This window comes from Rhopalosiphum maidis, chromosome 3 (genome assembly GCF_003676215.2).
Source record: "Rhopalosiphum maidis isolate BTI-1 chromosome 3, ASM367621v3, whole genome shotgun sequence".
In the NCBI taxonomy this organism is placed as follows: domain Eukaryota; kingdom Metazoa; phylum Arthropoda; class Insecta; order Hemiptera; family Aphididae; genus Rhopalosiphum; species Rhopalosiphum maidis.
The window spans coordinates 48,000,705-48,026,769 of record NC_040879.1 but is presented as its reverse complement, the minus strand read 5'-3'; the positions used below and the strand labels follow the sequence as shown (position 1 = coordinate 48,026,769).

General features: G+C 24.2%; 3 protein-coding genes across 4 annotated transcripts; 2 read left to right on the top strand and 1 right to left on the bottom strand.

Moving 5' to 3' along the window:
- Positions 1–296: 296 nt before the first annotated feature.
- LOC113558902 (putative leucine-rich repeat-containing protein DDB_G0290503) lies at positions 297–3,309 on the bottom strand. The gene is made up of 10 exons (XM_026964483.1): positions 3,246–3,309; positions 2,430–2,580; positions 2,219–2,357; positions 1,941–2,097; positions 1,658–1,766; positions 1,476–1,563; positions 1,229–1,411; positions 927–1,157; positions 705–853; positions 297–423 (listed from the first exon to the last, which is right to left on the bottom strand). Exons 1-10 carry the CDS (start codon positions 3,307–3,309, stop codon positions 297–299), a joined length of 1,398 nt encoding a protein of 465 aa, XP_026820284.1.
- Positions 3,310–5,192: 1,883 nt separating this feature from the next.
- On the top strand, positions 5,193–15,725 carry LOC113556376 (ubiquitin-like-conjugating enzyme ATG3). The gene is made up of 7 exons (XM_026961269.2): positions 5,193–5,643; positions 5,919–6,107; positions 6,203–6,331; positions 9,535–9,741; positions 11,194–11,340; positions 11,762–11,889; positions 15,413–15,725. The coding sequence occupies exons 1-7, from the start codon at positions 5,572–5,574 to the stop codon at positions 15,561–15,563; spliced, it is 1,023 nt and encodes a 340-aa protein (XP_026817070.1). The 5' UTR covers positions 5,193–5,571; the 3' UTR covers positions 15,564–15,725.
- A 3,817-nt stretch (positions 15,726–19,542) lies between these two features.
- Positions 19,543–24,884, top strand: LOC113558759 (eukaryotic translation initiation factor 5B). Of its 2 annotated transcripts, none has more exons than XM_026964287.1 (2): positions 19,543–19,699; positions 22,480–24,884. In XM_026964287.1, exon 2 carries the CDS (start codon positions 22,501–22,503, stop codon positions 24,790–24,792), a length of 2,292 nt encoding a protein of 763 aa, XP_026820088.1. In that variant the 5' UTR covers positions 19,543–19,699; positions 22,480–22,500; the 3' UTR covers positions 24,793–24,884. The 2 variants fall into 2 exon arrangements, with proteins under 2 accessions (XP_026820088.1, XP_026820087.1); XM_026964286.1 differs by having other exon boundaries at positions 19,550–19,699; positions 22,477–24,884.
- The last annotated feature ends 1,181 nt before the right edge of the window (positions 24,885–26,065 follow it).

Here is a 26,065-nt window from a genome sequence, read left to right as displayed (position 1 = left end):
AGCTTAATCCGCCACTAGAGCTCAGGTCTCAAGTGAGATGACCCACTCTATAACCTATCCTTATTAAAAAGAAATTGGTTTTAACTAAATAAAAATAATAGTTAGAAAATGCTTATTTAAAAAAAAAATTATTACACATAGTTTAAATCAGAAATGTAAAAATATAACAAACTATTCAAGAATTTGAATAAAAAAATCAAAAAAAAAATCATAAACTTTACATGTTTTTTTATAAACAATAAAATTGGTACTCAATTGTTTGTTAATGGTCTTATTGGTCTTACAATATAAGTTTTTTATAAGTCCAAATAATTAGTGTTGATCATATCTTTTCGTAATTTACTTAAATCATTTAAGAGTGTTCTTAATTTTAATTCATCTTGATTTTGTTCTTCTAATTGGTTAGTCACTATGTTTTGAATACTAAAAAAACATTAAATAAAAACAAAATAATATATTATTTTTATATTTATATGAAAACTAAAATAAAATATAAATTATAATTTAAAAAATATAGGTTTTTAATTTAGAAAATATCAAAATTTTACTTTCTTTTGAATTTATAAAATATTATAATATAATAATAATAAATAATAATAATATATAATATAATATAATATTATATTATTATAATATTATATTATTATAATATTATATTATTATAATATTATATTATTATAATATTATATTATTATAATTTTTACTTTTGTTTATTGTTAAAAAAATTTCTATTGATTTTAGATTCATGAAATTTGGTGTACAATTCGTTAAGTTTTCTAATAGATACTATCCACCGCTCTTTGAAGAACATACAAGACTTATTGGCTTCTTCAATTTTACACTCTAAATTAGACTAAACAAAGTATTTATTTAATATTTATACTCTTATAACATTTCTAATAAAAATAAAAATTTGAATTACTTACAATTTTTTTCTCTAATTCTTTTACTTGTAAACCACAATTGGTATTGATATCATATTTTAGTACTTCATTCTCTTGTCTTAATAAAATATTAAGTTTTTCTGATCCGTGCAATTGAGTTTCCAATTCAAAAATGTTGTTATTCATTTCTTTAATTGTTTGAGCATTAGAAGACTGCATATTTTGCACTAAATCAATGTATTTATTGTCCATTCTATCTCTTTGACAAGTTAACTATAAGACCTCAATATATTTAATTTCAATAGGGAAACAATTGATAAAAAATACAAAATATATTATCATACTTCAAGTTCTTTGGCTGTAACTATAGCATCTCTTTCTTTTAACATATCAGACATTTTGTCCAAATCTTTGGCTAATTCTTTACATTTAGACATAGTACAGGTTAGTTTTTCTTCAGTGTGTTTTCTATCATCTGACCATTTATCATTTAAATCTTTCAACAATTGTTCTTCTTTCGTTTTCATCTGTATAAGCAAAATTAAATAAATTTTAATATAAATTAATCAACAGTGTCAATGAAATAATAACTTTTTCATTAAATAATATCATTTGTTTGTCTTTCCAATTTTCTAATTCTTCAATTAATTTTTGTTGAACATCAAAAGTGAATACATGTCTAATGCAAAATATAATTGATGTTCAATTAATAATCTTATACGATTTATATAATATTATTCAATTAACATAAAATCTTTATAATTTTAACTCACTGAAGTTTATTATTTTCTGGTAAACATTCTATTTGTCCTAACATATTATTTTTGTCAGATTTTGGTAAAACTATTTCAATATTTTCTTCAATATCTTTATTTTCCTCTACTAAAAATAAAAATACTTTAAGACATGATAATATTTATCATATCAATACTGAATAAAAATCTTTAATAAAATTTTTTTAATTGTAATATTATTCTATGACTATTAAATTACAATAATCCTCGACTAATATGTATATTGTATGAAAATAAATAGATAATTTAATCAATAGTTTACTTTTTTTCAAATCATTCTGATTCTTTGATTTAGAATTTTGAATTTTTTCTGGTGATTTTTTTGTAGCTTTATCATTGAAATCTTCAATTCGCAATGATAAATTAAGTTCATAACTACCAGTTTTTGATCCTATTAGTTTATATGGTTTGATTTCTATCTTAAATTTTGAAATTTGAAATTAAATTTAAAACCACGTGTTGGTGTTTAAAAAATAATAAATTATTAAATAACATACTATGTTTATGTATGAAAATCTTAAATAGGTAAGTATTACTTACACGGTCATTGGATGTTGGATTAATAGTTTGTGCCCCTTTCACTTTTAATAAAAGATAACCAAGCTTTTCATTTGGACTAGTTTTGTTTATTGGAACATGGAAGCACTCAACTCTTATAGATGTATTAGACATTTTTGATCTCAAATAAAATAAAATAATTTACGATATTAACCATTAGTAATATAAAAACAAATAACATTTTTGTTTTTACTTTTTTAGTCTAGCATTATCCATGTACCATATAATGTCTGAGGTAATTTTCAATTCATTTTGGTGTACTGGAATTTTAGGTGTAACAATTTTTTGATTCACAAATTTTGCATGTATTTCAATAGATCCTCTGATCAAACCAAACCCATAAGCTAAAAAGTAAAATTGTATACATATTTTTTGTATAAAATAGTGAATATAGTATAAATAAATATATATATAATATGTATATACATATATATTTTAGTTTATTGACTATACATTTTCAGTATTTATACTAAGTTATTAAAAAACTTTTATTCAAAATTATATAGTATCTATTTTTTTTAGATATTTTTTCCCTAAATGATTAAATTATTATATTAAAATATATTTTTTGACTTAAAAAATTTACTTTTTTAAATTTAAATGTCAATGAATATATAATAATCACAGAGTCCTAATAAATTAAATATTTTTATTTATTATTTATTAATCAACAGTGATATAATAATATATTCTTAGATGAGACAATATATAATTAGTTTTATAGTTATGTCATATTACAATATTATTTTTAAAAATCCTTAGAAAATGTACATTATCATATTTTAGAGTTAGAAGTTTCCATAGCAACAAAATCATAAAAACTTCTTACTTGCAAATTCTTAGCTTTATTTTTTTGATTACTTTTATAAATAATTTGATGAATTTAATGATTTCTCTAATTTTTATATATTTTATTTATAGTAATAATAAATAAACTCAAGAAACAATAATACATGTACAATTAAGTTTGCTATACTTTGCTATATGATTTATAATTTAATGTTTTAACCTGAGAATATTTGTAAAATAATCCTTTTATCCATGCCACTTAATTCTTGAAGTTGATTAGCCATATTAAATTTCTGTTGTTTCAGGATGTTATTGTTAGGTAATTGTTATAAACCTATAGTTATTTAAAATTTATTGTATTATATACTTATTTATAGCATTTTCTGGTAACTAAATATTGTCAATACCACACAGTACAATAAATAAATGATTTTGTGTCACTAAGAAATACTTGTTTATTGTTTATAGTCTATCAAAATATATATATTTGTTTAAAATTGTAAGCATTCAACTTGGAACAAACAATATATCATATTATTATACTAGCCACTAAATTAAATTTTAATCTAATATTATTTGAATTCATAATTTACAAAGGTATCGGTATGGATTAACTTATCTAACTAATTTATTCATTAACCAATAACCCTCTTGTAAAAATACATAAAAATGATTAATGCTTCTTTTTATTTTTCTGTCTATCAGAAGTATTTTATAAGTCATAATCCTTTTCACTTTTTTGTTGCCACTAATAACGTAGATATAGGTAATATACTGAGTAATAGAAATAGTAGTAATAGTAGCCTTACTCGTAAAATTAGAACTAAGGCTGATATGATTCTATGATTAAACATTTGTATATTTTTATTGGACCAAAATATTGTTGGATCAGCTGACAACTACAAACATGAATATCTAAACAAATCCAAATACAACATTTTGCAAAAAATTTTTATTTATTCACATATTTTCTAAATTTTTGTTGTTTAGAGCCAAAAATAACACTATAACTAACAATTGTTAAAATATATTACTAAATTATAAAATTTATTTATAGTTAGGTTTGACTGTGTGGCCTGAAAAATATTGTCCACTGAACTAAATACAGTAAACTAATACTGTATTATTGAATTCAGTGACATTGTCATTTAATAATTTATATTATTTTATAATTTTCTGTTAAAATTTTGTACCTATTAGATATATAATAAAATAATATTTTAATTTATCGGTTAAAGAAATAAAAATAAAAATTATAGTTTTTTTGACATATTATATTATATGAGTTGTATTTATAAAAAAAAAAAAAACAATATAAAGGCATATTTTTGCGCATATATCAGTTATTAAGCGTTAAGACGTAAAGTGGATGTATATTTGGGTATTTATTGGTTTTTACTTTTTAGTGCGTTTACTTACAGACCCCACCAATAGCATACCAAACTTCACATTCAGTAGTAAAAAATAATGTCCCATGTTTTTTACATATTTTAATGTACTTATACTAGTTATACTATTATATAGTAATATCAGTGGCGGATCCAGAGGGGGGCGATTGGGGCGATCGCCCCCCCGTTCTCTCAAAAAAAATAGTCCTTGATTTTAGTTTTTGACGTAATTATACTTCAAGGGTAACAAAATTATAGTGATATATTTATTTATTACTATTATCTACTATAAAAAATATTTTTTTTTGTTCTGTACGAGACTGTGGAAAGTAACATATGTATGTACCTAAATAAATACTTTATCAAAATTAATGTGTGCCCTTTAAAAATCGCCCCCCCCTGTTATCTTGGTCTGAATTCGCCCCTTAGTAGTATGTACAAATTTTTATGGAAATCGTGAACAAGTAACAACTCATGATTCACGATATTATGTGGCGCAATCAAAGAATAGATTAATTTTAAATTTTAATCTATTTTGTGGTTCAATCTTCAATTATCATGAAATAGATTCTTTAATATCATTATGGATGAGTATTGAGTATAAATTTATAATTATCATTTTTCTGCTTCAGGGTCGTTGAATCGCAAAAACGTGTTTGAAATATATTTTTCTTATCAATTATCACTACACACACGCACACACACACACACACACACACACACACACACACACACACACACACACAGACATACACACACACGCCCATACACTTACATACACATGTATGATATCACTTATTTACAATTTACACTACAAAAGTTCTCGCTATATTTTCTTATATTTTTACGCATCTACCTTTAATAATTATTACGTAATACGTATTTACGTAAATGCAAAGGTTTTGTTGACCCGCGACTGTATTGTCGAACAATAGTACCTATCACGCGTTTTCGCATAGATTGTTTGAGTTATTCGTTTCTGTTAATTGTTTGCCATTTAATTTAAATAATTTACGTATCAGCAACACGAAAACATTAATAATTATTTTCGGCGACGCGAATACAACGGATTAATTTCGGTCTCATCACCAGTATCTACCCAAGTACAACCAATCATCCAATTTAAAGTAGCACATTAGTACCTATTACAAAACTATCATGCAAAACGTTATTAATAGTGTGAAGGGCACAGCGTTGGGTTTCGCTGGATTTTTGACTCCAGTTTTAAAGGTATGCATTATTTTTTCGCGTAAGTTGTGACATACTTTAAAAAAAAAAACACTTTTAATCAAACTATATTTTGCCTTCAAACTTCAAATTTTGTGCTCACATTTTTCGTAGTAAATGATTAACTTTATTAGAAACTATATTAAGTATTTATTGATTGCACTCTGGCTGGGTGTTACTGTGAAATTAATAATAGTATCAATATTGATTACGCATTATGCCAATGATTGCAGTTGGATATATTATTTATATTATAAATGGATCTGTGTATTTAATAGGAATCAAAATTTAAAGAAACTGGTGTAGTGACACCAAATGAGTTTGTTATTGCTGGTGATCACTTGGTTCATACATGTCCAACATGGGAATGGGCTTGTGGTGATGAGTGCAAGACTAAATCCTATTTACCAAAAAATAAACAATACTTAATTACAAGAAATGTTCCATGTCTACGCCGATGTAAACAAGTAAATAATTAAATTCTATATAAATGAAACATATGATAATATATTATTTACATTTAGCATTTTATTATTATATTGTTATTTTTTTTTTGTATTAGACAGAGAACTGTGAAGTTCAAGAGAATATTGTGGAATCCGAAGAAGGAAATGAAGGATGGGTTGAGACACATCATTTTGATCCTGCACTCTCACCTTTGAGTGAAAAAGTATCTGAGATATCATTAGAAGTATGTAAGACTAATTCTTTATTAAAATTAGATGGTCACTTAGAAATAATTTTAAAAACACATAATTGTGATGAATGTTTTTACTTGTAACTACCAACAATAGCAATGTTGGTCACAAGGACTGTTATATTAGTAAAATTCTTTTTCTTAAATTATTTTCATATTATAACTGAGTCTTTGTAATAATTTGTGAATATTTACAACACAAATATATGTTATATTGTAGACAATTTACTGTGAGGATTTTAGATGACTCAATAAGTTCTATAGATCAGTGAGTCTGTCACTAGTGTAAATTTTAATGTATATATATACAAATGTATATTCAGTACTATCTCGACTACCCAAATATTTCCAAGACTACCCCATATAGAAATCTATTTATAAATGTATATTTCCGCGTTGTAATCTGTATCACCGTAATGTACAATTTAATTTTGTTTTCGATATAAAATTTACTATATTCATACATAATTGAATTAGTTTGGTGACAAAACCTTGTAAATGATTCACCATTTAATCGAATTTTAATGGATCTTAAGACCTGCTTTCCTCCTCAAAAAAATTATTAACTAAATATTTTATACTATTATAAATTGTATATTTTATTAACTTTGTTAAGTTGAGTTGAATAAAAAAATACGTTTTTTCTATACAAAATTTTAGATGATATAGAAATGTTTATTTGATTACATTTTATCGTGTTTTAGAATAGATTTAATTTTGGAATTATTACTGTCATTAACTAAATTTTAATTAAACGTCAATAATATAATACGAATATATACTTTTTTATTATTACATAGTTGTGCACCCAATGTAGTCGAGATAACGCTGAAGTAGGATTATATTCTTTTTCAACTTTTTCATTTACAAACAATATAAACTTATCTTTATTTTCAGACATTTTTAAAGCCTTATAAAAACTTCAAAAATATAGTAATATTAGTAGAACAAATTATATTTAACCAGTGCATCATTTATTACATAAATAACTGTTATCAGTTGAGATTTAGTTTCAGATTAACTAAAATATAATTTTTTAGTTATTTTTAACTTAATTTTTCTTTTTTTACAAAAAATATAATTTTATTAGCAATTTAAATTCAATTTTTTTGTTTTGTAATTACTATACTTACAAAATTCAAAATATTTTATTTATTATAAATGATTAAAAACAAATATTTTTAGATGTAAATTTCCAAGTATTGTAAACCATTATTTATTATTATTTTGATACTATACAACATCAACTTGTTCTTAAAATATTTGTGATAATTTCTAAAGTATGCCACTCATATTGTTTTAAGAAAATGATTTTTAAAAGTATTTTGTGTAAGTCTAAAAGAATTTATTATTAAATTTTAAAGGTAATTTTGTGAAATTAAAAATATCAATAATACAAATTTTAAAAGATAAGATGAAGTATTTCTATCCTGGTATTAAGAAATCATGTCAACTTTTAATATTATAATACATAATTATAAAACATTATAATCATTCAAATTAGTGAATATATTATTTTAACAAAATATAAAAGTAATACTAAAATTATAAAATAATTATCACAGAAATGTCTATTTGGTAAAAATATTGTGCTTTTAAAACAGAAATAATATAAAATAAACAATTCAACATTAAATCTTGTTATCACAAAATTAATTTGTCTTGAGTTATATTTTAAATAAAATCTAAAATTTTGTTTTATTATCTATTATTAATTTATTAACCAATTTAAGATAACAATAACAATTAATAATATGTTTAGTTAAAAGAACAAGAAAATTAAGTTTTAAAATTATATATTTTGTTTTAATGATATATTTTTAGAAAATCTTCACAAAATATTTTATTGGTATACAAAAAAACTGAAATACATTCAAATTGATTTTTAGACTAATTAAGCTATACCTAGTTTTAAGTAAAATACTTATAATTATAACAAAATTGATATAAGATTAATGCCAACAGACATGTACATTTTAATAAACATAGAATTTAAGTCACTATCTAACTTTTTAGCAATACATATAAATATTAAAACAATTTATCGGACTATTCATAAATATTTATTATTTCATATTTATCACAAAAAATTACTTATACTCAGTTTAGCGAGTTCTTTCACTTATTCTGCGCTTCCCTATGCGGTAGCTTGCTATCTAGACTGGTTCTACTATGACAAAGTAATGTAAAGAAGACCCAATTTATATTGGCCTACGTCATGTTCTGTTACTAGCCAAAGTATATCTTCTGTACACTAAGTTTTTGTTAGAAAATTAAAAGTTACAATTTACTTTAATACTAACTGGTAAAAAAGATAATATAAAAAATAAATTTTACATATGCCTTACCTATAATAACAAATAAATAACAGAAAAAACATATGGATATCAAATTATTTTCAATCTGTATTTAGACAAATCTATGTTCACCCTTAAACATGTGTCTCTATAATTTTTTTAATGAGTGATTTTACTCAATGACACTCAAAAACAAAATTAAATAAAATTATTTTGCATTAACGCGTTTTATCATTATTGCAAATATTTTTATAATTAACATCATATACTAAGTTTTTTATTTTAGTTGCAATTGTAATTATATCTATCCAATTATCTGAGTATTTTATATTACCCATAAAATAACAATTTTTTCGAATAATAAGTCCATTAGAAATGTATTAAACAATTAAAATTGTTAACTATTTAATCCTTTGAAAGCAGGTTTCTGTATATATATTCATACTATTTGTCTGTTAATTTATTAATAGTTTTATAACATTAGTAACAAAATGATCCCCTGCTTCAAATTAGTTAACCATATTGAGTTAATATAATTATCATATAATACTAAATATAATGTTCTAATAACTTACATACTTACCACTAGTATAATTTATAAAAATTATAGCTCAAAATATAAAAGCAAAATACAAAACTATTCACTTGCAAATTCTATCTAAAATTCTTGTCTTAAGTTAATTAATGAATACCTGAAATAATAATGACAATAGACATTTTATATCAGTGCATGTGAGTTATTATTATCACAAAAAAGTATTTTCAAAATTATCTTTTATAATTATATAATAGTTCATAGATATGGTTTAATTAAATGTCTACTTAAATATAAGATGTAAACATTTCTATTTTATCAAATAAATGTTCTACATCATAATTTTGATATTTAAATGTTTGTAGAGAAACCTGAACAGTTTAAATGTAACATGTCTTAACAAGGATAATCATGTTTTAAATAATACAATCAATGAGAACCCAATTGTAAGAAATATTAAAGTAGATAATCAAAATTATTGTGCGGTTGATGATGACGATGATGAGGAAGAAGATGATGCTGTTGATATGGATGCATTTGTTGAAAGCGGTTTGCTTGAAGACGATGATTCGGTTAGTTTATTTTATATATAAATGAAAATAATTAATAGTAATTTATAATAATTGAATATAAGTTTTATTGAAATATTTATAAAATAAAACTTATAGCAAATATTTGCAGATTAGAATAAAAATATATACCTACTTAGAATGATAATTGATAATAGATATACCGGTTGGTTCTTTTATCTAAGAACACTAATTATTTTAAAAACTATTTAATGCTTTTAAAAATATATAAGTTTTTCCTAATTATAGATTTTTAGGTTATTATACAACAAGGTTTTTTAAAAAATTTGATATTCTTCCAATTTTTTTATGATAACAACATCCTTATTCCAAAACAGAATATATTTTGTATTGCTTAGATATACAACAATTGAATTTTGACCTGGTATTTTATTAGCTATAAGTATTTTAAGAATAATTTTAAAATGTTCTAAATTTAAATCTAAACTTTGAATACTTTAACTTGAGTTTAACTTATTAACTAGGCTGTTTAAACTTAAATTTTTATGTATCAAAGTACATAAAATAATATTCTGCTTTGAAATAAAGAATTAAAAATATATATCATTATAAAGTGACAACCTAATAGAATAAAAATGATAAAAAATGGTAAAATTTTTACCAAATTAATTTTATAAAAAGTTATTTTTCACAATTTAAAATCTTAAGTTTAAAATATTTACAAAAATGTTAAATCTATACTATTAAATAAAGAGAAGTAGTTTTTTTGACGTTGTGAAGGGTAATTTCTAGATCTACTAGACCGATTTTGAAAATTTTTTTACCAATAGAAAGCCACATTCTTTGTGAGTATCGTGGACATAAATTTAGTCCAATAAAGTTAATTGTTAATTACAAAATTAATTAAAAAAAAAAAAAATATGCAGCTATTGGATAGGGTCGACTGGAATTTTTAAACTAATAAATATTTAATAGTACATTCTAAATAATAATCCTGCTGCTGTCTAACATATTTCACTTCCCTTGCATCTTGCGACTGTTAAACACATATTTATTTAAATACAATTTTAAAACAGTTTGATCGACATGAGCTTCACACATTAATTACGCATCTAATGTACAAGCAAAGCTGTGATGAAACAGCTAGTAATTTATAAAATAATTAGTATGTTCCATCAAATTGTATCAATAAATTATAATTGTATTATTTTTTAAACTATAGATAATAAAATAATTAGGTTAATTGAAATATTTATATTAATTATTATTTGCTAATAAATTTAAATAAATAATTAAAAATATTTCTTGAGTAGAAAATGATTTTTAATATTCTGGGATTTATTTTTTTAATTAAACTAAGAGTTATAATTAAATTAGCAAATTATAGCATGTAGTTATTTCTTTGTTTTTTTTTTATTTTAGTACATACAAAACTATTACACAATTTAAAAATATATATATAAGGTTAAACTTTTTATTGTTTTATTTTTTAAGGTAACTATTTATCCAGAACATACAAAAGAAAAAAAGTTATCTAGCTCTTCTGTTGATGATATATTAAAAACCCGTACATATGACTTACATATTACTTATGACAAATTCTACCAAACACCAAGGCTATGGCTTTATGGTTATAATGAAGTAAGTATTTTAATTGTTATTATATTATTTTTGAAACAAAACGTTGAGCAGTTTTCAACTTTAAATTCTTTTAATTTAGTTCATCAAATATCTGTATCTTTCTGAAATAATTTCTAAAAATAAACTCAACCTAATTATATTTAGCTCATTCACATTTTTGATGACACAGTCATTCTAGTTATTTTTATAAATTTTATATTATAAGGTTCATATTATAATTAAAAAAAATGTCAGTTCCATTACAATTTTATCTTATATATTAGTAATATTGTCTCAATTTTTAGTAATTGGTTAGTACATTGTTGTGATTACACTAACAATTTCTGTGTACATTATTGAACATTTGAACATTCAATATCAAATTATAAAGCTTTTTTATTCTTCTTATGAAATGAAAAAAATTATTATTTATGAATCCTAGAATCAAAAACCATTAAATGTTGAAGAAATGTATGAAGATGTGAGTCAAGATTATGCAAAGAAAACTGTCACTATGGAATCACACCCACATGTTCCAGGTCCTTCTATGGCTTCAATACATCCTTGCAAGTAAGAACATTTTTAATAAAGTCGAGTTTACAGCTACATTATCCAGTGGCACCAAAGTTTTTTAGATATGGTTGAGCAATTTCAAATCTTTGCGGCCTCAATGCCCATTGGCATACAGGGGGAGGAGTATAATATACATTTACTCGTAATAAAATTATGATGTTAATATATTATGGCCTACCGGCTACATTTTTCAAAAAAAGTCGGGCCCGACCTCAACATGGACTTCAGCGCTACTGATGTTTTCTGTTGTAAATTGTATCTTTTATTATATTGTGATTGCCAGTTTTAATCATAATATCATTTATTAACTATGATCAGGGACGGCCTGGGAGATAAATTCAGGCCAGGAAAATTTATTACCCAGGTCACATATCAATGTTTACCTGATAGGCGTTACTTTAGTGGTGGGGGATAGGGGATAGTTAAGCTTATGTTCTACCCTCTCCCCACCAACGTCCAACACTACCCAATTTATTTTATAATTATTTATTTATCTAATTATTATTATATGAAAGAGAATATAAAAAAAAATGGAAATTCAATTAGTATCAATATTCTAGTGAGACTGTTCATCTCAATTCAATTTGGAACCTGAAAGCCTAGTTACATCTATCTCTATGACTATGTATTCTCTTTAAACAATTGAACAAAAAGTTCAATTAGCCACTATATGCTTGAATTTTTTATTATAAATTATATTTTATAAACGCTAATAAACAAACTAAAAAAAATATACATTAAATTAAGCTTTTATAATTAATTTTATATTTTAAATTTAAATAATAAGTTATAACATTTTAAAGACATGTTGAAAGAAGAAAGAAACTACTTTTTTTATGACAATGAATCAATTATTTGATTATTATCAATATTTATCAACATTTATTTTTCAACTAACGTCAACATAAACGCTTCAGCATTTTCATTGCAAAGTTTACTTCTTAACCTTTTTTTGATATATACTTTAATGTAAAAAATGATGGTTTGAAGACAACTTGGGTAACAGGAAGACACAATAAATACTTATAAGCAACTGTTAATACTTGATAAGCGTTACTGTATAAATTGTATTTTATCAATAATTTGTAACAACACAGTGTACAGTTTCTACAACTATTACACATAACTTGACTTATTTTCTCAGTCAACTTCCAAATCATCCTCATCATTATATCAATCTCCCAATTCATTATTTCATACTCATCTGCAAACTACATTTTTAAAAATGCCCAGTTATTTGAAAAACGTATTAATTCTCGGACGACACTACACTATAATAATAATGCTTTTATGCATCCCAAAATACCCATATTAAATGAGCAATTCTAATTATTATCTATTAGTAATAGGTAGCTTAAATCTATCACTAATAACTTATTATATTATAATTTACTTCACGGGCTATGGGTGTTCGAATTGGGATTTTTATACTGTAGTATAGTAGTTTATAAATATTAATAATTTATTTTTTTAATATAAAGAAATTAAAAACTACCTAATTATTCAAAAAAATAATGTGATATAGCCTTCAGGCTAATGATAAATCCCAATAAATTGGTCCATTAGAATCCTCTCGATATCCCGGTGAGCAAGGCCGTCATTGACCATGATTTACCATGTATTAACAGAGTTTGGTTGAGCTAAAATCTTGAACACTACAATGTAGCTATTAAATTAAAATTTATTTATAATCAATAATTATGTATAAATATTTAAATCAATTCTTGAAATGTTTTTTATTATATTAATTAATGTGAAGAATGATTATTAGGTATTGAACAGGACTTTTTATTTCAATGTCTTCTATAAATAACTTTGATGAATATAGTTAATATTATAAACAAAATTAAACTTAAAAACTTCCAATATAAATTATTTAATTTGCAATAATTAAGATATTATTTTGCTTTTATTTATTTGTTTATTAAACAATTTTTTGTAATAATCATTTATGAGCAATAATTATAATTTCACATTTATCAAAAATATTCTTGTTAATGATTATTGAAAATTGGCATTATAAAAATCAGAACATACCAATATTTATAGGAACTTAAATAAAAATCACATATCTCTCTGTTCAGAATTTAAAAATAAATTATCTTATAAACAATTTGTTGGTATTTTCCTTTTTATATAATAATTTTATTGATAATATTTTTATTTAAAAAGACTACCTTGTCCAAAAATTTTCTAATGGAGAATTACATACCACAATCTGGAATAACTTAAAAAATAAATGAAAAATAAATTTAAATGGTCATGTTTATGTTTATACATAAATGTATATTTTAAGTACTAATTTATACATTACCTACCTCTAATATACCAACATTTTATGTATCATAACATAAAATAAATAAAACCTTTATTATATTCTCAAATTTTAAAACAGTTTTATTTTTAATTTTATTTGTTTGTTGTATGATTTAATTCATCTAAATGTATCAATGAAATAAAATTAATGCCAAATTAAAAAAAAATTAAAAATTTTAATCTGTCTATTGACATGGCAGACTTGCAACACCGACTAAGATATATAAACCTATCTATAATATATATAAATATATCTTAGTCCGTGACTTACACACAATATTTATTATACATTTTATTATTATTGTTGATAGTAAAATTATTTGATAAGACTTAATAATAAAAAACCTTTATTTTTGAAGTGAAACTTTTTTACAGAGGATACAAAAAAAAAGACGACGGTTGGGCACCACGGTCAGTCGTCACAGACCACCCCTTTTGCATATAATAAATAAATAAATAAATAAAATATATAATTAAAAAAATTAAAAAGAAATACAGTTCTATTGAAAGTAAAATTGTAAAGTGTGTTTTATTTTATTCCAATACACGCTTTATATCAGTTGCATGACTGAATGAAGTTTCATTTCATCCGTGTGTACTTGTTACACTCATATTTATTATATTCATGTTAGGTATTAATGTTATTATAATATTATATGAATCACTATTAATAATTAGATAAAATATAATGATAGATACCAATAAAAAAAAAAAATAATGTTCATAAAATGATGAAAAAAAGATACTCTTATCTGACATTGACATAATATATTGTTCCACTTCCAATAGTATAGTATAATACAGTGAAACTTATATTTATAGAACCTCTTGTTATTGGGCATTTTTAAATTTCATTGAATAAAATATATATGTAGAATGATACCATTTCTAACTCTTCAAGTAGATACATTTTAATTTTCCTGTGCCTAGGACCTATTAAAATTGGATTTCATGAATAAATAATAATATTAATTAGAAAATTATTATTTTTACTGATATTACTTCTTTAAATTTAGGTAATTGACATACTGTGCTATTGAACCAGAATTCACTAAACACCCACTATTCCCTTTAATCTGTAGACATATCAATGTTTAAAATAACAGTTAATATTATAATAAATATATCATTTAAATATTATTACTATATTTTTAATTAATATAAAGTTGTTTGGTATCTAATTAATTGTTTTAAATATTTACAGGCATGCAGACATTATGAAAAAGTTAATTCAAATGGTGACCGATGGTGGAAAAGACTTAGGAGTACATATGTACTTAATTATATTTTTGAAATTTGTTCAATCAGTTATACCAACTATAGATTATGATTACACTCAAAATATTAATTTATAGTAAGAATTAAGTTGTTCTATGAAATATGAGAGTATAATTTATACTGAATCAAAATTAATTTAAAAAAAATAATTAATTGATAATTGATTCAATTAAAATCTACTGTTTATGTGGTCAACTAATCAATATACTAAATTGTATTAACAATCATTATTTTAGTTACTCTAATGTATGTAAACTACAATTGAAAGTATAAATCAATAATTTTAACAAAAGAACTTATTTTGTTTGTATTGTTTTTATATTCAATGGTTAACATTTTTTACAATTGTACTTATTTTACTTATACCTAAAAGATTAAAATATTATTCGTACATATTTTTTATAATGATTATAAATGGGTTTTATAACTCTATAAAAATGATTTATTGTGACATAATATGTGTTTTCAATTTTTACAGTCTACTAGTAATTAAAAAATACAAATTATTTAGAATATTTCTTTAAGATTCTTGTTGATTTTTTTTTTTGAAAGTTTTCGTTGTTGAAATATATGCCATTTGTTTATAGTTTTATTATTATTCTATTATTGCTTATAAAATATAACAACAAATATTTTATTTATATCAATTTCATCTTCAAGTCAGTGCTAGTCTAACTAAGGATGCTAACAAATAATTGCCATACTGCATAACGCACGGTTGAAGAACTCATGGACTAATCTTTATTAGAGGTCTACAAAAATATTTTAAGCATAGTATGCATTTTTAAATTCTTATCATGAATGCCATTAATTAACAAAATATTATGTCTTATAAATCATTTGTATAATAATATTAGCTATTGTTCTGTTTTTGTATAAAATATCAAATTTTACCCTTTTGTACATTTCAATGTGTATAAGCAAGTATTTTAAAATGGATATTCTTGAGAAAGGGCTAATCAGGGCTTTATTATAATATATTAATTACAAAAATATATTGTAACTCATGATTTATGTTTGATTTAAATATTTAAAACAAAATATCAATGTTTAAATTTATGTTGATTAATGTTTAATTAAAAATAATTAAAAATATTTACTCATACACATTTGATGATTATCTTAATCTTATTATGCTCATGTAGGGTTTATCACTCATTGCTCTTCCACATAGACCTATCTTTAAAGGTAAAATTAAAATTATAAAAAAAAAATACTATCAAGTAACAAGTTCTAGTATATAGCAAGACATACTCGTTTTTTTTAATGGGCAAAGCTTGGTAATATAATTTTTATAAACTAAGGATATTTTTTATTTATTTGATATTTTACTTAAACCTTGAGAACATTTTTGAATAGATATATTTTATAAAAGTCGAGTGTCTATCACTTAAATCTATTTTTTTTAACTAGCATTTAATAGGTATTTAAGGGTTATAACGCTCAAGTATTTTAACAAATATAATGTGTTTCGCTTCTTTCAAATTTTCAATCAACGCATCAATCGTTACATAAATTAAAAATATTCTGAGTGCTGAGATGTTAAATGTTTACACATTGTCTTGCCCAACACTGTCTACAGTCCATAGGTGCAATTTCAATAAAAAAACTGAGGGTGCTTAATCTCTTCATTTTCTGGGCGTTGAATAGTTACTGATTGTAATAGTATAAAAAAATATTTTATGGTACTACTTTTAAAATTGGGAGTAACCCCTAAGCGCCCCCCTATTTGCGCCTATGGACTACACATAAGTTTTTTTAAAGTATTTCTATAATACTCAGATATTGGTTGTTTAATTACTGACTACTGTCAAAGTGCTATTAATTATTGTAGTAATATTATAAATATTATTCGTACATATTTTTTATAATGATTATAAATGGGTTTTATAACTCTATAAAAATGATTTATTGTGACATAATATGTGTTTTCAATTTTTACAGTCTACTAGTAATTAAAAAATACAAATTATTTAGAATATTTCTTTAAGATTCTTGTTGATTTTTTTTTTTGAAAGTTTTCGTTGTTGAAATATATGCCATTTGTTTATAGTTTTATTATTATTTTATTATTGCTTATAAAATATAACAACAAATATTTTATTTATATCAATTTCATCTTCAAGTCAGTGCTAGTCTAACTAAGGATGCTAACAAATAATTGCCATACTGCATAACGCACGGTTGAAGAACTCATGAACTAATCTTTATTAGAGGTCTACAAAAATATTTTAAGCATAGTATGCATTTTTAAATTCTTATCATGAATGCCATTAATTAACAAAATATTATGTCTTATAAATCATTTGTATAATAATATTAGCTATTGTTCTGTTTTTGTATATAGGCGCCCCCCTATTTGCGCCTATGGACTACACATAAGTTTTTTTAAAGTATTTCTATAATACTCAGATATTGGTTGTTTAATTACTGACTACTGTCAAAGTGCTATTAATTATTGTAGTAATATTATAAATATTAGTATATAGTGCATGTAAATACCTATATAGAATTAAGTAATTAATTATAAATGATAATACAAATTAATATTGTACATAGGTAAATATTTGTATCGTATCCTAGTGGATTCTATAAAAAAATAGTCACATAGGCCGCCAGGCCAGTTATTGTAATTTGTAAACGGTGCATGGTGATGTAAAAATATAAATATTATAGTTATTGGGTATGAGTTTATGACATATTTTGTTGGTTAACTATTTGAATTGAACATAATATGGTTCGATTCCCCTTGAGTAACAGGATTGAGTTTAGAGTTTATAAATGGATAAATTCTAATATATCATTAAAAAGGCCTGGATTAAAATTCTCATAATACCATACAATATATTCTAAAAAAAAGTCAAAAATGACATTAAAAATGCCATATAATTTTTTATTTATACGATTTAGTTATTTATAAATAATGTATAATTATTAATTTATTAAAAAAAAAACTGAAATTTAAAAAATTGACTGATGTGATGATATAGTGGTTTTCCATTGATATTAATACATTATGTTTTTCTTTTGAAATATGTAAGTTGCTGAATGGAAATTTTTTTTTAGCAGCGACTAATATTACAAATTTTACTGAGTTAAATGGTCCTATCGGTTGTTTAATGTTTTTTCAGACTTTGTTTACATAGTCACATAAAGTAGATCATTTCATTTTGAGCATTATTTAACACTATTTAAATTAGGAACATACAAAATACGACCGCGATGTAAGATGTAATACGAACTGACTAATTATTTGTTATTTGTCCAAGTACGGATGATGCTCCACAGTCAATAATAAAGATAAAATAAAAATTGAATTGAAACGAATCAAATGATTGACAATGTGTATGGAAAACCCCAATCAACCTATAAAACGAAAACAACTTAAGTATCAATAAAACAGTTTTTGAATAGGCTAAACTTGTATAGTATAAAAATAAAAATAAGCATTAAAAACAACAAAATAACCCAATAATACTAAAAAATGGAAAATAAAAGTTTCAGCATTGGAACTTCCGTTACATGAAACAAATTATACGTAGTATGTACTTGGAAAGCATTGTCTAAGATCAAACAAAGAAAGATGCACTAGATAGCCGCGGAAGTATATTAAATAGTAATACAATTATTGTATATGAGCATCGTACGTGTTGATTATTACCGACGTCGTCGAACGACAGGGGCACAGTGCACTTGACACTTATCTTGTTTACAATTTCACACTCTAATACTCTACGGAGTTTAGGCACAGCACGGCACCACCACTCGAAAGTTGAAAAGTTGAAACCCGAGTGAGATTAGTGAGAGTCACGATAACGAACAACTCACAGATATATTATGTAAATAATATAATAATAATAATAATAATAATATTTATTTATTCGTCTACGGCCACAGACATGTTTTAGATGTCTATGTCTACGGCAAAGGGATTGATAAGAGGAACTTGTGACCAAGGTGCTCGTGGCTTTTAAGCACAGATAATAAAAGATACTATTATCTGTAGACTTACGCAACGTACATAATAATAATAATCTATTCTATGGCACCACCACGTCCGTTGATAACAGCACACGATAAGAAATATCGTGTGAAATAAACACGGCGATTACCGTATTGTCAGCGTCCAGAGTTCGTGCCGTCCGCACCTACATAAAATTGTTGTAATAGAATCGTTAAATACAACCGCAGATCGACGGATTTTTCAACATCGGTGAGTAAATTGTTTAGTATACCGTAAATCGTACGCGATCGATCACTCCGTTCGTGTCTTGCGCTATGTCTGTCACTTCGATACGTACACTAAAATTGTACAATACCGTCGCTCTGCCACATAGTCACCACGCCGATGTGTGACTCGAGACGATCACTACCACACGGTTTTAGATTACACCCGACGTCAAATTTGTGGGCCGAATCGACGAGTATTTGTTTGGCGTACACACAGTCGCGGTTTTGTATGGGCTTGATAATACTTCTATTGTTTCCAGCAAAACCTGTCAGACGGTACCAGTATATGCACCTGGCAGCTGATAATGCTCATTGTTTGTGTATCATTGCTTTTGTACAGACTACTTGCTCATATTTTAAAACGACATTCAATAATAAAATAGCGTATTGGAAAATGTTTAATTCATACATATAATTTATATTTAAGCAAACTATTCGTCAGACGTATTGGCAATCAATTTCTAGATGTATTTTTGCATTACGATTTTATGAATTTCACTACATATTTAATTCAATTACAGGAACTTTATAAAAAGTTGTAATTTAATCAGTGTAAATGCTGTAGTATATGTTTGGTAAACGGAACTTATCAATTAGGTTTAAAATATTATAACTATATCATAGAAATTATCTATTATTTTTTTATCTCACTCAAGGTAAAATTTAATTTCTATATCCAATAAATATTTATTAGAGTATATTATAGCTAAAGACTTCAATTATATAGCTAACCTAAATGTCATGAGTTTGGTTATGTATGATATTGATATTTGACTAGGAAATAATGTATAATAGAAGTTGACCCATTATTTCTAATGGACATGATTTTCAGGCAGTAGTAAATTTGACAAAATGTCCTATATAATGGCTATAAATTCAGTACTAAAATAACATCTATAATCATCAGTTTGTACCTAAAATATTTATACAATAAATTATTATTTTTTAAATTGATATAATAGTTATAGGTAGTAGAGTAAAATTGGTTTTATAGTAAACAATTAGAACATAATTGAAAGTTCCTTAGAAAAATGTCTATACATTAACAATATTGTCTATTTATTTTATTGACTAGGCTTTTAGATTGTTAATGTAAATTAGATCATTTTCAAGAATATATATTTATAAATTTACTTAAAATTATTATGTCTACATAAATCATAAACAGTGGTGTGCTTAGATTTTTTCCACCTATTTAGGCAATTTCCGATTAGCCACATTCCTCCCTTTCCCTATCCTTACCAAAATTATTTATAAAACATATTTGAGTTTTGTTATATAATTTGTTATTTTATCTTTTATTTAAAAAAGATAAATTATTAATGAAACTAATTTGTGTTGTTTTATTATATCCATACTGGTCCGTGTAGCTGTTCTATTTTGAGTGAGTGGATGTGATAATTTAATTTGTAATTCTAAATTGTATATATATTATAATATATAATTTGTATAAAAAAAATTAATCTATTTATAAAATAAGTTAAATTTGATTTAATCAAATGAAAAATACTTTTTGTAATTTTGTAAAAAAAAAATTAAATCATTTGCTATCCCCAAATATTGCTGTTTTAGGCACAGGACTATAGGACCTATGCTCAAGTACATTTCTAATCATAGCGTGGATATCACATTAAAAAAATATTTGTTATTTTGGAAGATCTATCCACTTAAATATTAATAATAAATATTTTACTTTAAAATAAAATATTATAATCTGTACAAATATTTAAAAAAAATTATTATATTATTTAACTTTGTCACTTTAGTAACAGATAAATTATTTTTTTTTCTTATGTGTAATGCATATTGATGAAATAAGTTAAAATACAAATACAATTTAAATTATTTATGATAATAAAAATAATTTATGTTTTTAACTGTTGTTTTATTTAGTCAATCAGATGTTTTAAAATATTTCAAAAATATGACAGAAGATCAATAACATATAGAGTATAGATAACAAATTGTATTTAAATCTTGATAAGTGATGCCATACACTTAAAGTATAACTTGTTTGTTGTTAGTTAAAAAAAAAAGCCTAATTTTATTATAAAAACCAGTATCTATAATTCATAATATTTTTACTGTAAGAGTTTAGTTGATTAATTTGTTGTATGTAAATATTTAACTAGAATTCATTATTAATAAATGTGAAATGTATATCTCATTTTATCTTTATTGATAACAAATAATTATAATTAACATATTACATTCTAGTTTTACATTTTTAATTTTAAGAATTTGATTAAATTAAAAATATGCCCTAAATAACACTTTTTCAGAGTATCATGAGACTATAATATGTAACTTGCATTTCTACAATTCACATAATAATTTGAATTCAAAAACATATACATAGATTCATTAAATTTTACCCTAAAATATTACTTCTTATTGTTTATTTCATGTTTCTAACAATATATTGATAATTCTTTAAATTTTAATTAATCTATTTGTTTAGTTAATTAATAATGTAAATACCTAAGCATATTTATACAGAATATTATATTATATATTATATTTTTTCAATCTATGAAAGTGATATTTTTGTTATCCAGTTTTGTTTTTTATTAGATAAATTATAATTAAAATTTTTTTTTCTTAACTTGTATTCGAAAAAAAATATAATATTTATATCTCCCTCAAATTGTCTACCTATTATTAAACTAATTTGTGTATACAATCTACTATCTGTTAATATGGCTTTACTTAGCACTGTTTATTTTAAAATTTAAAAAAAATTGATTTTTTTTGTTTCAGCAGTCATTTCATAATTGTTAAAAAATGTCGACTAATGATGCAAAAAAGAAGAAGAAGCCAGTTGCCCCCGTCAAAGATAAGAAAGGGCCTGGTAAAAAAGCTATTGCAGCTTTAAAAGAAGTATTGCAACAACAAAAAGAAGAAGAGGAGAAACTTCGCAGGGAAGAAGAAGAAGAAGAAAAGCGTTTAGAAGAACTTGAGAGGCAAAAAGAAGAAAAAATAAAATTAGAACAAGAAAAGAAAGAAAAGAAAAAACAAAAGGAAAAGGAAAAAAAGGAAAGACTAAAAGCCGAAGGGAAATTTTTAACTCCTAAGCAAAAAGCTGATAGAGCTCGTGCACAATTACTTTTAGAAACTTATAAAGCACAAAGAGAAGCATTGCAAACTCAGTCAACTGTAGACAAAGTAGATGAAAATGATGATTCTGACAAATCAGATGATGAAGCTATTCACAATTCTGATGACAATAAAAATGATGAGGCTGTTAAAGTTCAAACTCAAAATGGAGATACGTCAAAGGAAGAAGAAGAATCAGATCTACGAGCTGCTGTTGTATGTGTTTTGGGTCATGTAGATACTGGGAAAACTAAAATATTAGATAAGCTTCGTAGAACTAATGTACAAGATGGTGAAGCTGGAGGTATTACCCAACAAATAGGAGCTACAAATGTTCCACTTCATGCTATAAAAGAACAAACTAAAGTTGTAAATGGTTATGCAACTAAAAAATTCTTAGTTCCGGGACTATTAATTATTGACACACCCGGTCATGAGTCTTTTAGCAATCTCCGTAATAGAGGATCATCATTATGTGATATAGCTATTTTAGTAGTTGACATTATGCATGGTTTAGAACCACAAACTATAGAATCCATAAATATACTGAAAACTAAGAAAACTCCTTTCATTGTCGCTTTAAATAAAATTGATCGATTGTATGATTGGCAAACTAATCCACGTAAAGATGTAAGAGATATTTTGACCTCTCAGCATTCTAATACACAAAATGAATTTAAAACAAGATCCCAAAACGTTATATTACAATTTGCCGAACAAGGTTTAAATGCTGCTTTATTCTATGAAAATCCTGATCCAAAATCATATGTATCTTTGGTACCTACATCAGCTATTACTGGTGAGGGAATGGGAAATTTATTAGATCTTATTGTTGAAAATTGTCAAACACATTTATATAAAAGACTTGTTTTCAATACTGAGCTGCAGGCCACTGTATTGGAAGTGAAAGCTATAACTGGTTTAGGAACTACTATTGATACTATTTTAGTAAATGGTTACCTCAGAGAAGGAGATACAATTGTCGTAGCAGGTACTGATGGGCCTGTTGTCACTCAAATAAGATCACTACTTATGCCTCAACCATTGAAAGAACTTAGAGTGAAAAATGCTTATATTGAGTATAAAGAAATCAAAGCAGCTCAAGGTGTTAAAATTGCTGCTAAAGATTTAGAAAAAGCTATTGCAGGATTAAACATTTATGTAGCTAACAAAGCTGAAGAAATTGAACGACTTAAAGAAGTAGTAGCAAAAGAATTAAAGTCTGCTTTAAGTACTATTAAATTACAAGATAGAGGTGTTTATGTACAAGCTTCAACGTTAGGTTCATTAGAAGCTTTATTGGATTTCTTAAGATCCAGTAAAATACCATATAGCAACATACGAATTGGTCCCGTTGTTAAAAAAGATGTTATGAAAGCATCAATAATGTTGGAACATTCTCCTTTATATGCTACTATATTAGCTTTTGATGTTAAAGTTGAAAGAGATGCACAAGAATTAGCTGATACATTAAATGTTAAAATATTTCAAGCTGATATTATATACCATTTATTTGATAAGTTTACTGCTTATCAAGACGATCTTAAGAGGAAAAACCGAGATCAGTTTAAGTCTATTGCAGTATTTCCTTGTAAACTTAAAGTCCTACCACAGTTTGTGTTTAATTCAAGAGATCCAATTGTTATGGGAGTAATGGTAGAATCTGGAATTGTAAAAGAAGGTACACCTATATGTGTTCCTAGTAAAGAATTTGTAGATTTGGGTATTGTGACCAGCATAGAAAACAACCACAAAGCTGTTGAAACTGCTAGAAAAGGACAAGAAATTTGTATAAAAATTGAGCCAATACCAGGTGATGCACCAAAAATGTTTGGGAGGCATTTTGATGAAAAGGATTTGTTGGTGAGCAAAATATCCAGACAGTCGATTGACGCATGCAAAGATCATTTTAGAGATGATTTATTGAAGACTGACTGGCAATTGATGGTTGAGCTCAAGAAATTATTTGAAATTTTATGATAAAAACTTTTATAGCTAATATACTTTTTTTTTTCTATGAAATAAAACAAATTAATTATTATTCCAAATTGGAAATATTTTTTTAATAATAATTCTATGATTAAATTGATTAAAACCTATTAAAACAAATAATGAATTTTGTATTACAATAGGTATTGAAGTAAAACAATTAGATATGAACAGATAATTAAAAATTCTAAAAGGTTAATAAATACTTTCTTAAAGTAAAAGAAATTATCCATAATGTATAGCAATTAAATCTTCACTAAATTGGTAAAAGCATATTATTTAAACATTTATAGCAAAGATTTACAACTTATAAAAAAAAGAACATAAATATAAAAATATTAGTTGTATTCTACACCAATTGTTGAATAAGCTGTTTGATTGTTACATTTAACAGCCTATATTATTTAAATATTTTTTTACATTATGAAAATGTAATTATTACAGTTCCGTGTCAAATTTTCTACAAAATATTATTTAGGGAATAATACAAAACTTAAAATAATAAAGTTTACCATAATTTATTTATTTAAAAACAAGAATAATAAGTATTTTGAGAATAAAAATGTATTTTTTATTACAATATAACTTAAATGATTTGTCGGCTAGTAAAAATGTATTTACAGAACAAAACAAAATAATATTTTAGGATTATAAATATTTGTTTTAACTGTATTTGGAACTTGGAAGTAAAATAATAGTTTTGGTAAAAAGTAAATTATTTAAAAATATTTAGAAATAGGTAGGTCAGAAGTCAGATACACAAATTACAAGGGCAAAAGAAGTAAGTGTTAGAGATCAAATTACCTATCATAGTATAATAATATATTATGTTCATTGCTCATTTGCTCATAAGTATTTTAAATCTATACATATTTAAAACTGGTAATCTTAAATACATATAAATTCAATACACTATAAGTATAAAGATCTTTATTAAAGAATTCAGCTGAGAATAATAAGATATAAAATAATAGAATATTAAAAACTTAAAGGTATCTAGTAAACAGTTAAATCACTGTCTTTATTTTAAATATAGGACAAAACACATAACACAATCAAGTTTAGAAAGTATGACCTTAAAAAAATGCCTCAGGAATCAGCTCAACTACATAAATCTGCCCTAAATAAAACAACTATCAAATAAATTATTTATCCATCTTATTATTACAAAATTTAATTTCATGATTATTGAACTTAAACTCTAAAAATGTTATTAAACATTTTTACAAATTCTTATTGCAACTTAAAAGCTTTAATACTCTTG

What these genes read in the sequence shown, in the direction of transcription:
- LOC113558759 (XM_026964287.1), top strand. Translation starts at nt 22,501, where the DNA reads ATGTCGACTAATGATGCAAAAAAGAAGAAGAAGCCAGTTGCCCCCGTC.
- LOC113556376 (XM_026961269.2), top strand. Translation starts at nt 5,572, where the DNA reads ATGCAAAACGTTATTAATAGTGTGAAGGGCACAGCGTTGGGTTTCGCT. An exon ending in TATCTGAGATATCATTAGAA is followed by an intron (nt 6,332 to 9,534) that starts GTATGTAAGACT and finishes AAATGTTTGTAG; the next exon opens with AGAAACCTGAACAGTTTAAA. An exon ending in GGCTTTATGGTTATAATGAA is followed by an intron (nt 11,341 to 11,761) that starts GTAAGTATTTTA and finishes TATGAATCCTAG; the next exon opens with AATCAAAAACCATTAAATGT.
- LOC113558902 (XM_026964483.1), bottom strand. Translation starts at nt 3,309, where the DNA reads ATGGCTAATCAACTTCAAGAATTAAGTGGCATGGATAAAAGGATTATT. An exon ending in TATTTTACAAATATTCTCAG is followed by an intron (nt 2,581 to 3,245) that starts GTTAAAACATTA and finishes TTTACTTTTTAG; the next exon opens with CTTATGGGTTTGGTTTGATC. An exon ending in ATCCAACATCCAATGACCGT is followed by an intron (nt 2,098 to 2,218) that starts GTAAGTAATACT and finishes TCAAAATTTAAG; the next exon opens with ATAGAAATCAAACCATATAA.